The sequence below is a fragment of the Erpetoichthys calabaricus genome, chromosome 9 (assembly GCF_900747795.2).
Source record: "Erpetoichthys calabaricus chromosome 9, fErpCal1.3, whole genome shotgun sequence".
Classification (NCBI taxonomy): domain Eukaryota; kingdom Metazoa; phylum Chordata; class Cladistia; order Polypteriformes; family Polypteridae; genus Erpetoichthys; species Erpetoichthys calabaricus.
Genome location: NC_041402.2, coordinates 8,834 through 26,870, shown reverse-complemented (window position 1 = coordinate 26,870; position 18,037 = coordinate 8,834). Strand labels below are relative to the sequence as shown.

The window sequence follows — 18,037 nt, the reverse complement described above, 5'->3', positions numbered from 1 at the left end:
TGGACTGTGGGAGGAAACCCACACAGACACGGGGAGAACATGCAAACTCCACGCAGGATGGACCTGGGATGCAAACCCAGGTCTCCTAACTGTGAGGCTGCAGCGCTACCCACTACGCCACCGTGCCGCGCCTAAAGACAATTGTGCAGCTGATTAATTGCAGAGTTACTGTTGTGGTGTGAAATTTTGTAAATAAGTTAATAAATATTTTGTATGTCTTTATTTGTAAGTTAGACAAATCAACATAATATTAGTGTTTCATTGGTGAGAAGCTTTCATGTTTAACTAACCAGCACTTCCCAGTCTTTAGGACTGACTGAGGAATTTGTTTTTATCACAGAGTTGGGAGAACTCTTATAAACCAGTTTGGCAAGTGGTTGAAGGCCACCTATCGGAAAGGCTACCTAGCTGGCAAGCTTCACTCAAGAAAAGGTTTTTGGGGGCAGGTGTTAAAATAAGCCAGTAACTGGGGGATATGTCCCACCAGAATTCTATTGGTCTGAAGTTGGCTGTTTGGTTTTGAATCAGAAACCTTTCTGTACCACAAAGACCTATTGGCAGTATGATTTGAACAGAGAATGTATAAATTCGGCTACATTACCCCTCCCTATCTCTCTCACATCATTGCCTGAAAAGGACAACACAATGAAGAGCACAGCTCAGCAGCCATTTTGAGAGAGGCATGTGGCCTGTCCTGATGAAAGCTAGCTATGACGATTTAATTAGAGACATTTAAAGTAACTACAAGTCTGTGTGCAACCTGAAACTACACATCAGCATTCATCAGGTTGTATGGTTGCCAATATTCACTTGTACTTTGATTATTGTTATATTTTATGAATATTATCAATAATACAGTATTTAAATTGTAACGTAACTCCCACTTGTCTTTTACTCTATGTAATTGCCTGAGGTTATAGACGTAGAAGGGAAGGTGGGGAGTTATGAAGTATAACACCTTATAAACAGCGGTAAGTCTATGGGATTGGAGGCATTCTGACAAAGGCTACACATTAAAAGAATACAAAAGGGAAAAGTACAGCAATAGAGAGCTCTACCAACATATAACAGTTGCAAACAGGAATATAAACATGTGTATCATCAGCATATCAGTGAAAAGAAATATTACATTTCCTGAAAATAGGTCCTATAGGATGAAGATATATAGAAAATAAAATAGGACCCAGGAGCAGTAGACAAGAAAGAGGAATTGGAAGACACTGACAAGTGTCTACCAGTAAGATATGACCTGAACCAGTTAAGAGCAACCCCTTTAAGCCCCACTAGATGTTCAAGCCACAACATCAAGATCTCATGGTCAATAGTGTCAAAAGCTGCAGAAAGGTCTAGGAGGACAAGGACTGCAGCTTAAACAATGAGAGCATGACCCCCTTACTAATAGAAACATTGATAATAGCTAACAGAAATGGACCCAGAACATCAAAAGCTTCAACTGAGAGGCATAATGGAATAACATAAAGAGGACTGAAAGTAAATTTAAGTGTGTCGACAGTACTTTTTAGTTGTTAAAGTGAAAGAACATCTAAAGATTCCAAGACAATGTGCTGGGTTATGAACAGGAGGTACATAACCCATTGGAACAATAAAAGTCATAGACCATAGGTTTAGATTGACAACAAATGTTTATGTTAAAATCAACAAAAAGAAATATTTTATCATAGGATAGTGTAATATCAGCCAGGAGATCAGAGAATTCAGAAATCAAGTTATCGTTAATTACAGGAGGCCTATAAACCACAGCACACAGCAAAGAGGAAGAGCTACACACTTCAAAAAGTTGCAGTTCAAAGCTACTAAACGGAAGCCTTGTGAGGCTCAGACAAAAGAACCTACTTTTAAAAGAACATGCTTTTCGTCTTTGCCTGGCCGAACAGAAATTACTGAACACAAGATTGTGACTAAGCCTAATGTTAAAGTACAGATGCGTCCGTATCATATACCGGAAGCAAAGAGAATTGTGATAAGCGACGAGGTGAAGCAGATGCTTGAATTGGATGAGATTCATGAGAGTAAAAACGAATGGTGCAATCCAGTTGTTATTGTGCTAAAACCAGATGGCTCGGGTCGGTTTTGTGTAGATTTTAGAATAAGTTTTCCAAATTTGATGCATACCTGATGCTGCATATTGATGATTTACTGGAGAAACTCAGACAAGTCTTGTCTATTTGCACCTTGGATATTCTAGAGCAGTGGTCGCAACCTTTTTGACAGCAAGGACCACTTTAATAGAAGCAAATTTTTCCAGGGACCAGTTGGAATGGGTTTGAGGATTCTGGGCGGGTTTGTAGGGCAGTTTTATACACAATTTACATTACATTTCTATTACTATTAAGGTATTAAGCAGTTGGCATACGTTTGCAACCTAAGATTTTTCTTCTTTTTTTGCATATAACAAAGACATATGCATTGTATTTCACATTCCAACAGATTACACATCACAAACATTAACACTGGTATCGTTTTTTTCATGTCTGCCGTTTCTATAGGAGGGTGACAGTGAGCTAAATTCCAATGGATGTTTTTCAAATGTTGACAAGCAATAAGCAAAAGGTATCACTGAAAACCACAGAAAACAAAAACATCAAAAAAAAACAAAAAAACAGTACGAGGAAAGTTCGGAGAAAGAAATTTTTTTTACATTGTTTCTGTTTGGCGATCGTTGTGCAAATGTGTACAACTGAGCTGCGACCACAGAACTTACTGCTCTACGGATGATTCATTCAAGCATTTCAAGGTCGCTTCGTTGTAATGAAAGTATCTGCTGAATGGACTTCCTAGTAACAAGATTTCTATAGACTCATGTCATATAGGGAAACTGTTGGGACCATAAAAATACTTTGTTGTAATCCTCTCTCACCTCAGTCTCTGTCCTCTCTCTGCGCCGCTGCAAAGCCCCGCCTGCCAAGTGTTCTGAAAAGTCTGAGTCAGTCTCCATTGCCAGCAGTTCTCTCGCGGCCCGGCTGTCAGACGGCTGCGCCCCGGTAGTGGGCAGCGGATCGGGGGTTGGTGTTCTACAGCATATCTAGATATGGTAAATTTCAGTAATGAATGGCAGTCATATCTCGACCACCTACAAGCAGTGCCTGACATTTTAAGGCAAACTGGGATGTCAGCTAACCCTATAAGAAGTGTAAATTGGATATGTTGGAAATTCATTATTTGGGGTATTCTATGGGGAAAGTTTTGATTAGACTTCAGTTGAACAAGATGGGCGAGGTGCTTGTGTATCCACATCAGGAAACGCAAAAGCAGGTTTGGATTTTCCTAGGACTTGCTGGTTATTATAGGAGATTCATCCCAAATGTTTCACATAGAGCTGCTCCTCTAACAACTGCTCCGATGATTGTGAATGGTCCTTCTCTGTATTTTTGTAAGGAGTTCAGTCTGCAGTCGAATGCAAGTGTGTCTGTTTTGTGGGCTGTACTCTCTCAGGATTTCATGGAGGAAATTCATGTTTCTGAGCAGGAAATTGCTTTCCAGAGAGTGTCATTACTCAACCATCAAGAAAGAATATCTGGCAATGAACTGGGCAGTAAACTTGCTCCAGTATTACTTGTGGGGTAGATTCAACTGCAAATTCATAGGCTCACCATGTAGTATGTCTGTCGCCCAATGGTTGATGCAGGGAACATTTAAAACTGGCCACTGGCCTGGCTGTGTGCTCACTTTTCTGTCATCTCTAATCCTGAATGAACCTGCTTGAAGAAGGCTATCTGTTCCTTTAATCTGACAAAGGGAGCGAATGCAGGACGACTGACAATATCACTGCTCGCTTGCTGTGTTTGTGTGCACTGATGTGACTGCCCCTCTTTGAATAAAATGCATGATACTGTTCCTGTCTTCACAATAATAAAGCTGATTTTCTAGGAAACCTGCATTCATCTCCTTCTCTGTTGTACAAGTCTGTGACCCATGTGTCACAATATTAAGAAGTGCCAGTGCTACTCATTACAGATGGACAAATCCACAATTATTTCAAACTCTGGCAACAGCGGCAGTGTTGCTGACATTGTGACCCAATCTGGTTTGTACCTCTTGTCATTGTAAGTGGTAGTCCACCCAGGCAAATGGTGGCGTAGGTGCTTCAGCTACACCAATGTGATCAGCACCACAATAATGCTGGGGACCTCACTTTCATTTTCAATCTCAATCTCCATATAAATTGCACCAAAATCAGAATCTGACAAGTCCGACAAGTCAGAGTCGAATTCAGCGAAATACACAAAACATCGTCCACTGAGTATTTTGCTTTGTACATTTGCTTTGCTCTCTCACCAGATGCCATTGCCATTTTTGATGTTGTTTGCTCTTTGCAACTCAAACACACGCAGGGATTAGACATCAAGTCAATGAGTCTAACACTCCACCAAGCAAAGAGAGTCTTACTTTACCATAGCAATAAGTTTTTTGATTTTTATAGCCGATAATCTTCCAAGTCGACATCTGCCATCAACCCCTAATGTTGACAACGGTCAACATCTGCCCTGAAAGACTTAACTCTTTAGTTTTTAAGGCATTTTTGTTTTATTTTAGAAATCCTGTTACTACACCCCCAGCTCTTCAATGTCACCTCCTAGGGTCACAACCCACACATTGGGAACCACTATAATAATTGAAATTGAAAAAACTCAGACGAACTCTTCAAGACTTTTTTTTAAAATATGCCAAGATCTCACATCAGCATTTATAGAATTTATATATTGGAGAAAGGGACATTCTTGGATGTTTTTAAAGATTTGCACTTGCTGTTGGCTCTCCTCATGTTCTCTTACATAATGGGGAATTCTGGTTTGTTAAGTTAGACTTGATTGTATGTAACAAACTAAAAAAGAAGACTGAAAAGAGACAAGAGACTGACAGGAGGCAGACTTGATGCTTACTGATCTTTACTGTTTATTAGAGTTAAAGGGGTTTCAATTAAAATATAAAAACAAATATTTCGTAAGTAAGTGACTCAGAAAATGCAAGTATTAGCACAATTAGTATTGTTTAATGGAGTGAATCATTAAAATTAACTGTAGACATCTACTGTGAATTATCTGTGTGATCCATGCACAGTAACACGTGTGACACTCGGTCCTTTCACATTTTCTTCATACAAACAAAGGGAAGTTCAAGATCACATTCAGCGTCATTCCACGATCCTTGAACTGTGAAAGAAAAAAGAGTAAAAATGTTAGTAAACAGTATTTAAGAAGAGTTGGGGAGCAGTGCACAGTTTCAAACTGGCATTTCAATGTCCACAATTTTATTTGCTGTCCTCCCCTTTAACATCTTTAAACCAAAAGCTCCATTTGAATTTGATTTTGATTTTGTCCTTGTGCCTGAAGTCACTGTACATGTTTTGGTGATTTATGATGACGTAAAACTGAGCTGGTCAACACATTTCCTAACCTGAGCCCTGGAAATAAGACTCACTTCTGTTTGCATTCGTGCTTGGAGTAAAATCAGAGGCAATGCCTGTTATTTTTATTTATTTTCTTGCTCAATGCGATATCTTGCCTTCTCATATAAACACTTAGCCCTGCATTCTGGAATTTGATATACACTGTAAAAGCAGACGTGATATAATTGTCTTCATGTCTAGATGATTTTCATATATTTATGACATTTTAGAATCACAAAGACTGAGTTTGCAGTAGATGCCAGTATTGTAAGAGGAAGGTTTAGAAAATTGATTAAGGGATGAACAACACTCACTCAACTTGTGCCCGTTTGTCTTGGTGCCCTTCTGTCTATTGCATTAGCAGCTGAAGCCATTCCATGAATGTCACATGTGAGTGCACTTGAGACACAAACAGGAGTGGCATGGCGGCGCAGTGAGATGCTGGCTTACGCTCACAGTGTGCAGAGACTGAGGCCTACAAGAAGTCAGTGTGCAGTTTGGATGTTCTTTCTATGTCTGCATTTTCCTTTCCTCTCCTGCTAGTTTTCCTCGCACATCCAAAAGGTGAGCATCCGAAATGAATTGGCGACTCACAAATACTGGCTCTGGATGTGTGCCCATGTGTGCCCTCTGATATCTTGGCTCATGTGTTAAACTGGATGCTGGCACAATGCTCTCCAACTCACTAAGCCGTTGACTTGTTAAGCAGGTTTGAAGATGGATGGATGCACAGAAGTGACTACTGGGTGACACTGTATGCTGTGATACTTTGTGTTGTGCTGTGTTTTAAACTATAAGAGAAAGATACCACTTATTAAAAAATATCAAGAATGACAAAAAGAGCTGAATGAGTCAGGAGCTTCTAAAAGGCTGACTAAAGATCTAACTAAAGTGATAGCACATATCACTTTAAGGTTATTATTAAAAGACTTATTATGCCATTATACATTTTCTCAACTTTTGTTGCTTTTTTTACATTGCAAGATTTATGGAAGCAGCCATCCATTCCAGCAGCATTTGGTCAAAATTGATACTCTGTAAGGATGCCAATCTTTTGTAGGGCACACTGACACAAACACAGCAAAGTGGGCCAGTTGACATTCACCAGTTAGACTAACTTGGACATCTTTAGGATGTGGGAGGCAATTGGGAGACCGACAGATGTTGTCCAGTCTGAAATTTGAGCTTTAACTTCTGTAGGTGTAATGAAGCAGTAGCAGCCATTGTCCCAATGTGCCATCCATGCACTCAAGAGCCAAACTCGCCTTTCAAACTTGCACAAGTGGCGTGAGGATGATGAATTGAATGCTAAGATGACCATTTGAACCCACGATGAGCATTGCACGGTTGGACTGCTAGCTCTCTCACAGCTTAGCACACCACAGCGGTGAGGATTGTCATCGTTAATCTCTAGTCACACTTGTGACACCCTAGAATTGTGAATACTTTACATCACTAAAGCAACATAAAGTCTGGATAAGGTGTTTGCATTTTGAGTTGCTGTAAATTAGTCAGACATTTCTAAGTATCCTAGTGACAGCTTATTGTCAAGACTTACCAATATTGTTGATCATCAAACAGCCTTCACTTCCACAATAGTTGTCTGGTTGATCAGAGCCCCACTTCTGATAATTAAAAGCAGATCCATCTTTAAAGAACCAATAGTTTGTCTACAAAATTCAAGAATAAAGACTGTCAGTTGGATGATATTTCCTTGTCCACCACTCTGCCAGACCACAAAACAGCCAGACCCAGCTGCTTCAATGTCAGCAGAGCACAAGAAAAATGAATTGGAAAAAAGAAAATTAAAATGAAAATACAAGCATTAAGTGAAACAAAGATGAGGGAAACACAAATGAAAAATGAAAGCAGTAGTGACCTCACTAGAAAGAAAAAAAAATGATTCAAGTGTGGGGGTCATGGAAAATTCATGGAAGTTGTCTACTGAACAATTTCTCAAATGATTCAATGTTTGGGTGACCAAAACTAAGCTTTAAGTGGTTGACCTTATGGAAATAAGAAATTATTTTATTCATGTATTAGCATAAATAAATATAGAAAAACTTACTGTATAAGCATTAACCTTAGTGCAAGTAATTAATGCAAGTCAGGCATACTAAGCAAATGGTTAAATAAAGGCACATGCCAAGATTTCTTTTTTAATTAAAGCTTAGATGAAGTCGCCAATATCTTATCAGCTTGAGAAGCAAGGAAGGGAGAGAAGAATAGATGGAGAAGTCCAAGAATGAAAAAGGGGGAACATCTGCAAGCTCACGGCCGACTAAAAAAATAAGCGAAGCAGAAAAGTAATGACAAATAACAGAAAATAAAATTACTGGTGGTTCCCATAAAACACTTTTTTGACAGGCCAGCTGCAGAAAAGGGAGTCAGGATAAGCAGCGAATAATAGTTTTGAGCGAGGTCAGAATGGTAAGAAATGATTATATAAACTGTGATTTTTGGACTGTTCGGGGCTCAGCTCAGTTCGGCCTAATTGGGCTGAGTCCATGTTATTGTTTGTTGCAATAAATCTAATTACTCTGTTTGCCTATCCTTCGACTCCTTTAGCCTTTATTTAAAGTGAGAATCTTCCATGTATTTTTCGCTTCCACAACCTCAGGTCACATTCAGGGTTGGTGGGCTCATTCTCTCTGTGCGGTACAGGAGGACCTTGGCATCAGACCAGTTCTTCAAATTTAGAGGAGCCAGGAGATGTGGTCAGGGCATGGAGTCAGAGGGTGCATCAGGCAGAACATATTGGCAGACAACTAATTGGCACACCCTAGAGGGGCACACATTATCTCTGGGCCTACATCACAACTCATAGGAATTCCCCAATAATGATGGAGGCTGCAGATGCTGCAGGGAGTGTGGGTGACTGGTCTGTTGCAAGTGTGACCGTCTGACACATCAGCAAATGATTGAACGAATATGAGGGGACATAAAGGTAGAACCAAAGTGTAAATGTAGCAGACAAAATTTAAAAAATGAAAAATGCCTGTAAGCTAATTAGTATGAAAAGATCAATAAAGGCACAAGCATTGGGAAAAACATTCAATACTAAACTGAAAGGTGTGAAACATGGAGTTAAAACAAAGATAAAGAAATGGGAGCTTACAGAGACTGAAGGCCTGAGCTAGCACAGCAGTCAAGAACATTTAATTAAGCCAGCAGACAGGTAGGACATCCTCGGGTACCCGCAAAGCAATGGAGATGCCTGGTGAAAAGCGTGGGGTGAGTGCGTCCAAAGGTGAAGAATGCCAGCTTCCATGTCACTGACATAACCAGTCAGTGGGTGATGATGATGATGAATGAGCAATGTATTAGAATGAAAGTAATCTAAACAATCTGGAAAATGTCAGGTCATCACTCAGCACAGTGGCCTGTGTTTGGGTTGTGAAAGACAACAACATAAACTGGAAAACAGAAAAACTAGAAAAACCGTGTGGATGAGAATTCTGCACTCCTTAGCTTCTACAGGTAAATTATACGTGAGGAAACCTCACTGAGCAGAACAGAACCTGGATGGTCCATTGAAATAAGTTCAAAACGTTTTACGATTTACCTGAGAAATGCGAGCGCCTCCAAGCCAAGTTTGCGGGTTTGAGTTGTCTCTGCTTGTAATCAGATTTGTTATAAATTTGTTGGTTTCTTCACTGTGCACTGAGGCGAGGTTTCCTCCAAGATATTGGCAATGTAACTAAAGAAGAAGAAAAGGTCACAAACATTCATAAGAGATTGACTGGCCTCAGACTGGCCAGTCAAACAAATGCATTTTATTAAACAGATGAATGCAACTTTGAACAGGGCCTAGAAACACCACCAACTGAATCAGTTCAGGTAAAGATTATAAGGAGTGTCTCAAGCCTTCATGCAAATGTCTGTAAAATGTGTCACTCTTGTGACTTGATTGTCACAACTGTCACAAATGTCAAGAGCAGCAGCAGAACTTCTGAATTCACTTTAACAGAGCCAAACACAAACAGAGCCCTTGAACCTCAGGATATTCTTGTCATCTAACTTCAGGATGCACAATTGTGTAAAAACTGTGCCATAAGAGACAGGGGGCACAGCTGAGTGACTAACTCTAATAGCACATAGTGTGCCAGTTAACCTGAACAGTATAAGCAGAACTGATAAAATGATTCGGAGCCAGCCTGCTCAAATTATTTCCAGCTGCAAAAGAAAATACATAGATTATTCTACACATACAGACCTCATGTGTGCTGCCAAAGCTTCTGAATGGACAGGGAAATGGAGTTGAAACTGAGTTACTAAAAGTCAACAATACGCACTGTCATCAGAACCAAATCTCTCAACAATAATTGTATTGAAGCCAGAATGCTAGTCATAAGAATGCACACTGATTTGGGGTTTTAAATACTAGACATGCTGCTGCTGTGTTCATCTGAGAGAAATAAAACTGATAAATCCTAACCTTAATTCCTATTGTCTACCCCACTACTTGGTCACTTATTCCTTGTGTCTGTGGTTATGTTTGTGGAGACAGAAATGTTTAATACTTGAGTGAAATTTACACTTCGAGTTTCCAACTGTGTTCCTGTGTTCTTGATGAATTCATTTCAAAGTCACCGTCTCGATCCACTGGACTGATGCCCTTCATCATTTTAAACACTTCAATCAGGTCTCCTCTTCATCTCTGAAAAGTCTCAGCTCCACACGTCAAGGCGCTATATAACCTGACATTCTGTTAATGGCATCTGAACACTGTCTGGCAGTTGATAGTGACAAGTCCACTACGACTCCTAAATCCTTCTCATGAGGTGGACTCTCGATTTTCAGAACCTCCCATTGTGTATTCAAACCTCACATTTTTACTTCCTGTATACATTGCCTATAGAAAACCTTTGAAATAGTTATGCTATTTGTCATAAAGCCTGAAATCAAAAACCATGTTCAAAAGAACCTTTACTAGTGCTTTATTTACAAATATTGCCTTGCAACATCAAACTACTGAAAAGAAAGTGACCAGCTCAGAAAATTAATTTAAAAATGAAAAACAAGAATGTCAGGGTGGGAAAAGTCATCAATCTCCTGATTTAACACTTAGTAGAGCCACCGTTTGTTGTAATTACAGCTGTCAGTCTTTTTGGAAATGTCTCTACTGGCTTTGTACACCTAGATTGGGGAATGTTTGCCCATTCTTTCTTGCAGAATTTTTTGAGTTCAGTTAATTTCAGTGGTGAGCGGCAATGGACTGCTCTCTTCAAGTCCATCCACTGATTGTGTGTTAGATTTAAGTCAGGGCTCTGACTTGGCCACTCAAGGACATTTGCCCTCCTATCCTTAAGTCACTGTGTTGTTCATTTGGTGGTAAGTTTGGGATCGTTGTCATGTTAGAAGGTGACTGACCTACCCATTTTCAACTGTCTAGCAGAGGGATGCAGGTTTTCCTTAAGAATTTGGGTGCACTTTGCATCATCCTTTTTCCCTTCAGTCCTGACTAATTGCCCAGTCCCTGATGAAGAGAACCCTCCCCCAGAAAATAATGCTGCCATCACCCTGCTTCACAGGGGGTATGGTGTGTTTCGGATGGCATGCTGTGTTTCTCCAAACATTGCTCTTGGAGTTCAATCCACAAAGGTCAATTTTTGTCTCATCTGACCATGGCACTTTTTTTCCACATGGCAGCAGAATATCCCAGGTGTGTTTTTGTAATAGAATGTGACACCTTTTCAGAAAAGGTTTCTTTGTTCACACAGGCCAGCTTGAGAGATTGTTGTCACAGGTACAGATTGACCACTTCCTTCCATGAATCCTTGTAAGTCCTGCAAAGTTGCCTTTGGCCTCTTGGCAGCCTCTCTGATCAATGCCAGTTTGGACCGACAGCCTGATGTAAACAATGTTTAGGTGGTGCTATACACCTTCCACTTCTTAATGATACTCAGAACATAACTCAGAAGGAGAGCTAAAGCCTTTGAAATCTTTTTGTAGCCTTCTCCTAACTTATGCCTTTCTACAACTTTATCCTGGAGCAGCACTTTTGGCAGTGCTTTCCTAACCATGTCAGTTTCTTTTTCAGAACCTTGCACTCCTAGTAGTGAAATCTGGTTTTATTCTGAGATAATCAATACTTCTACAATTGATGTCAGCTGCGGCAGTTTTGCCAAGTGTTTGATCTGGCAGCTGATTGGTTGCATCTGATTAACTTTAGGATGGTACACTCTACGGGTGCGATCACTTTAACAAACCTAGTATTTCACTCATTGATTTTTAATAACTGCCCAAAATGTTTTAGAATGTTATTTTCACATTGACAAAGAGGGTTATAATGTGTACATACAGCTAACAAATTTAGACTTATTTTATTTCCCAGGGTGTAATGTGACAAAAGGTATAGATTTTCACAGGTATGATGGCTTTCTATAGGCACCTGTAAACACACACACACAAACACACACACTAAGGATTTTGAAGTTCTTCTAAAAGCACAAATTATTCTATGACCACAGATGCCTGTTGGCTTTGCAATTTTTAGTCAATCTGTGGTAGAACATTTATATACAAACTCTCTTTTTTCAATTCAATGTTTTTATTCAGATTGTTAATAATAAAATGAATTACCTCAGCTTCATCATGTCCTTTTCTCACTGGAATGAAGCGGTAACATTGGTTTTGAAATGGGGTCCAGCTATAGGCGCAGGAACATTGACCTAATAATGAATGAGATTGTTTCAGTAAACTTAGTGCAGCATCATCCAGTAACTGACAAAAAGAAATACAGATTACAATGTGGACACCATACACAGCCATACTCAGTCTTGCAGAACTTAATGATGTCAATACATTGATCTGTTAAACTCCACGTTGCGTTTCTTTCATTCATCAGTCTGTCCTTTTCTTCCACCTGTTAGTTCCAGTAGAGCAGAGTTTTTGACACAAGGATTATATGACTTGCTGCACCAAAGCACTCAGAGGATAGACAGACTATTAACACTAAAAGCCAGCTGCTAGAAAAGAAATTTTTGAGATAATTCTGACACTAAAGGGTCACCATCTCCCTTTCATGTGGAATGGCTGCCATTACAAAGCAGTTTTTGTCTTACGCTGCGGGCGATTTGCTATTGTAAAATCTGTAAAGCTCTGTGTGTGTCTGTGTTAAATAAATGTTCTAATTAAGTAAGTGCATTAAAATGACAATGTTATGTTTCTCTCTACTTCAGAGCTCCTTCTCTGAGTAAAACACCTTTACACCTGTTTTCTTCGTAGTATTTTTCACTTTCCTTTACTTTTTTTTTAACAAGTCTGTAATTTGCTACTTTTTCGTCTTGATGTTGGACTTCATCAGTTTCTGCTTCAGCTGAATCTGTTAAGGGGTTACGCTGCCACCTAGTGGCAGACACTATATAAATAGATGGTGAGTCCTGTTCTTGACGCTAACAGTTTGAATAAGGCAGTCAGAGTTGGCTTGTGGAACCCGGCTCCATGTGGTCTATGCGCATAAAGATTGTGTTAGAAGTGTGAACCCCAACTGCACCGATTTTACGACAAATCAACTACATATCCAGCTGAAAAGCCATTTGAAAAATACTTTATAACCAAGCAACCATGTACACAAACACCATATCACCTCCAGCCGAGATGAAGATGTCCGTCAACTTGACTACGACCTGGGAGATCTGCAAAGCAGAATTTCAGGACTTTATGTTAGCTACCAGACCTGCATGAGAAACCCACAGAGGTACAAGCAACCACCCTGAGACAAGTAATGGGTAGTGAGGGCCAACACGTCTACCAACATAATCTGCACTTGATGGACGAACAGCAACAGGATGCTGCCGCCATCTTGGCTGCCCTTGAGAGGCATTTCAAACCGACAAAGAACATCATATTCAAGCACTTTGTCTTTGGATCCCTCAAGCAAGAGGAAGGTGAGACAATAGATGTATTTGTAACTAACCAAAGGGAAAAGCTACAATGTGTGATTATCCATCCATCCATCCATTGTCTCCCGCTTATCCGAGGTCGGGTCGCGGGGGCAGCAGCTTGAGCAGAGATGCCCAGACTTCCCTCTCCCCGGCCACTTCTCCTAGCTCTTCCGGGAGAATCCCGAGGTGTTCCCAGGCCAGCCAGGAGACATAGTCCCTCCAACGTGTCCTGGGTCTTCCCGGGGCCTCCTCCCAGTTGGACGTGACCAGAACACCTCACCAGGGAGGCGTCCAGGAGGCATCCTGATCAGATGCCTGAGCCACCTCATCTGACTCCTCTCGAAATGCGGAGGAGCAGCTGCTCTACTCTGAGCCCCTCCCGGATGACTGAGCTTCTCACCCTATCTTTAAGGGAGAGCCCAGACACCCTGCGGAGGAAACTCATTTCAGCCGCTTGTATTCGCGATCTCGTTCTTTCGGTCACTACCCATAGCTCATGACCATAGGTGAGGGTAGGAACATAGATCGAGTGGTAAACTGAGAGGTTCGCCTTGCGGCTCAGCTCCTTTTTCACCATGACAGACCGATGCAGCGCCCGCATCACTGCGGATGCCGCACCGATCCGCCTGTCGATCTCACGCTCCATTCTTTCCTCACTCATGAACAAGACCCCGATATACTTGAACTCCTCCACTTGTGGCAGGATCTCGCTACCAACCCTGAGAGGGCACTCCACCCTTTTCCGGCTGAGGACCATGGTCTCGGATTTGGAGGTGCTGATTCTCATCCCAGCCGCTTCACACTCGGCTGCGAACCGATCCAGAGAGAGCTGAAGATCACGGCCTGATGAAGCAAACAGGACAACATCATCTGCAAAAAGCAGTGACCCAATCCTGAGTCCACCAAACCGGACCCCCTCAACACCCTGGCTGCGCCTAGAAATTCTGTCCATAAAAGTTATGAACAGAATCGGTGACAAAGGGCAGCCCTGGCGGAGTCCAACTCTCACTGGAAACGGGTTCGACTTACTGCCGGCAATGCGGACCAAGCTCTGGCACCGATCGTACAGGGACTGAACAGCCCTTATCAGGGGGGCCGGTACCCCATACTCTCGGAGTACCCCCCACAGGATTCCCCAAGGGACACGGTCGAATGCCTTTTCCAAGTCCACAAAACACATGTAGACTGGTTGGGCGAACTCCCATGCACCCTCCGGGACCCTGCTAAGGGTATAGAGCTGGTCCACTGTTCCGCGACCAGGACGAAAACCACACTGTTCCAACTAAATCCGAGGCTCGACTATCCGACGGACCCTCCTCTCCAGGACCCCTGAATAGACTTTTCCAGGGAGGCTGAGGAGTGTGATCCCTCTGTAGTTGGAACACACCCTCCGATCCCCCTTCTTAAAGAGGGGGACCACCACCCCGGTCTGCCAATCCAGAGGCACTGTCCCTGATGTCCATGCGATGTTGCAGAGGCGTGTCAACCAAGACAGTCCTACAACATCCAGAGCCTTGAGGAACTCCGGGCGTATCTCATCCACCCCCGGGGCCCTGCCACCAAGGAGTTTTTTGACCACCTTGGTGACCTCAGTCCCAGAGATGGGGGAGCCCACCTCTGAGTCCCCAGGCTCTGCTTCCTCATTGGAAGGCATGTTAATGGGATTGAGGAGGTCTTCGAAGTACTCCCCCCACCGACCCACAACGTCCCGAGTCGAGGTCAGCAGCGCACCATCCCCACCATATGCAGTGTTGACACTGCACTGCTTCCCCTTCCTGAGACGCCGGATGGTGGACCAGAATCTCCTCGAAGCCGTCCGAAAGTCGTTCTCCATGGCCTCCCCAAACTCCTCCCACGCCCGAGTTTTTGCCTCAGCAACCACCAAAGCCGCATTCCGCTTGGCCTGCCGGTACCTGTCAGCTGCCTCCAGGGTCCCACAGAACAAAAGGGTCCTGTAGGACTCCTTCTTCAGCTTGACGGCATCCTTCACCGCCGGTGTCCACCAGCGGGTTCGGGGATTGCCGCCACGACAGGCACCGACCACCTTACGGCCACAGCTCCGGTCAGCTGCCTCAACAATAGAGGCACGGAACATGGCCCATTCGGACTCAATGTCCCCCCACCTCCCTCGGGATGTGGTCGAAGTTCTGCCGGAGGTGGGAGTTGAAGCTACTTCTGACAGGGGGGCTCTGCCAGACGTTCCCAGCAGACCCTCACAACACGTTTGGGCCTACCACGCCTGACCGGCATCCTCCCCCACCATCGAAGCCAACTCACCACCAGGTGGTGATCAGTTGACAGCTCCGCCCCTCTCTTCACCCGAGTGTCCAAGACATGTGGCCGCAAGTCCGACGACACGACCACAAAGTCGATCATCGAACTGAGGCCTAGGGTGTCCTGGTGCCAAGTGCACATATGAACACCCCTATGCTTGAACATGGTGTTCGTTATGGACAATCCGTGACGAGCTCAGAAGTCCAATAACAAAACACCGCTCGGGTTCAGATCGGGGGGCCATTCCTCCCAATCACGCCCTTCCAGGTCTCACTGTCATTGCCCACGTGAGCATTGAAGTCTCCCAGCAGTACGAGGGAGTCCCCAGAAGGTATGCCCTCTAGCACCCCCTCCAGGGACTCCAAAAAGGGTGTGTACTCTGAACTGCTGTTCGGTGCATACGCACAAACAACAGTTAGGACCCGAAGGCGAAGGGAGGCTACCCTTTCGTCCACCGGGGTAAACCCCAATGTACAGGCTCCAAGTCGGGGGGCAATAAGTATACCCACACCCGCTTGGCGTCTCTCACCAGGGGCAACTCCAGAGTGGTAGAGAGTCCAGCCTCTCTCAAGGAGATTGGTTCCAGAGTCCAAGCTGTGTGTCGAGGTGAGCCCGACTGTATCTAGCCAGAACCTCTCAACCTCGCACACAAGCTCAGGCTCCTTCCCCTTCAGAGAGGTGACATTCCACGTCCCAAGAGCCAGCTTCTGTAGCCGAGGATCGGACCGCCAAGGTCCCCGCCTTCGGCCACCACCCAATTCACACTGCACCCGACCTCCTTGGCCCCTCTCATAGGTGGTGAGCCCATGGGAAGGGGGACACACAATGCCTCTTCGGGCTGTGCCCGGCCGAGCCCCATGGGTGCAGGCCCGGCCACCAGGCGCTTGCCATCGAGCTCCACCTCCAGGCCTGGCTCCAGAGGGGGGCCCCGGTGACCTGCGTCCGGGCGAGGGAAAATGCTGTCCAAATTTTTTATTCATCATAGGAGGTTGTGTTGAACCGCACTTTGTCTCATCCCTCACCTAGGACCAGTTTGCCTTGGGTGGCCCTACCAGGGGCATAAAGCCCCGGACAACAGAGCTCCTAGGATCATTGGGACACACAAACCCCTCCACCACGATAAGGTGGTGGTTCGAGGAGGGGTAAACTGAAAACCCCCAGAATGAAACTCATTTAAAACAGGGACAGTATTTTTGAATAATCCTGTCCAGATTGGCTGCTCGATCATTTAAATTGCCTTCAACTGCACACTTCCTCTGAAGACACCAAAGCCTCGTATGTCAGAGAAGTAAAGCCACCTTTCTAATGGCAGTGCCAAGGAGTAGCCTGTTTTAAGAATTGCGAGTAGGGTTATTGATTTCATCCCAAAACATTCCCCACATTTCACAATCTGCAAACATATTACAGATCACTGGTCTAACTCGAAAGTATAGAACATGCTGTTTTCCAAATATTCACTTCTGATTGGATGATATGATCAGCCGGTCTAACCTATCAGTTGATTGCTGATTCGATGCCCCTGCCAGTCAATTAAAGGGCACACTACTTCTGAGTAGTTTTACAGTTGCCAGTCAGCCGATTAGCTAGGGGACAGAAGTAACTTGGCAAGTTGATTCAATAGGGTGGTGTCATTAAGTTGGCACCTAAACCTGAATTGAAAGTCTACTTTAATTAATTTACCAAATCTGATTGTTCTATTGCAGGCTGAGAAAACAAGCAGGCCGGAAGTAAGAGGTGCCAATCCATGGAATGGACACACTAATTTAGAGCAGAAACAACACTTACTTCAGCCTTAATTGAGCCTGTGTGGCAACAGCACTAAACACCAGGCCAAAACATCACCTTCACCTTGGCCAAGACAATCAGAGATGATAAAAATGGAAGGAAACAAATCAAGTGTCAGCTAAGCCACATCTACTGTAAGTTGCCTGATGCTTTGAGGTGCTGAATTTTCTGTTCATCCAGAAGGACTAATGTGCGTAATTTCAAATTTTTACTCTCAAGTTTTTTGCAAACACACTAAAGCACATTATTTGCAAATGAAACATTTATTTCAAGGCTAATTACAGGCTGATGTGATCCCAGACTGGCAGACAATGAAGATCAATGAGAAATAAAACTTACTTTGTGCCTCTGTGACCCCAAGGGAAACGCAGAACAACAGTAAGATCAGCGGTCCAATCATCCTGAATAGACTGTGAAAGAGAAGAAAAGAAAAGGCAGGGGAGTCAATGGTAGCAACACAGACACATCCTTCTGCAAATGGAGCTGCTCAAATGTTAAACATGGACAACAAATCATTTTCAGAAACTCAATAAAAAAAGCAAACTCTAACAGAGAGGGTTATACAAGTTATTTTAGATTAAAAGGATCCTGAGGTGTGTATTGTTCAGGAGAACCAGAAGGGAGCCCAGTGAAGGATGACATGACTTTGTCCATTTTAATTGAACTGATCCTTGTGTACTTT

General features: G+C 43.3%; 1 protein-coding gene across 1 annotated transcript; it reads right to left on the bottom strand.

The window, feature by feature from the left end:
* Positions 1-4,893: 4,893 nt before the first annotated feature.
* Positions 4,894-17,761, bottom strand: LOC114657103 (lectin-like). Its single transcript, XM_051931668.1, has 5 exons — positions 17,695-17,761; positions 11,993-12,081; positions 8,973-9,107; positions 6,966-7,077; positions 4,894-5,171 (listed from the first exon to the last, which is right to left on the bottom strand). The coding sequence occupies exons 1-5, from the start codon at positions 17,753-17,755 to the stop codon at positions 5,104-5,106; spliced, it is 465 nt and encodes a 154-aa protein (XP_051787628.1). The 5' UTR covers positions 17,756-17,761; the 3' UTR covers positions 4,894-5,103.
* Positions 17,762-18,037: the final 276 nt, after the last annotated feature.

Coding starts and splice junctions, on each gene's coding strand:
- LOC114657103 (XM_051931668.1), bottom strand. CDS start 17,755: ATGATTGGACCGCTGATCTTACTGTTGTTCTGCGTTTCCCTTGGGGTC. Junction 12,082..17,694: donor TGGGGTCACAGAGGCACAAA/GTAAGTTTTATT, acceptor ATTCATTATTAG/GTCAATGTTCCTGCGCCTAT. Junction 5,172..6,965: donor TTTGATGATCAACAATATTG/GTAAGTCTTGAC, acceptor TTTCTTTCACAG/TTCAAGGATCGTGGAATGAC.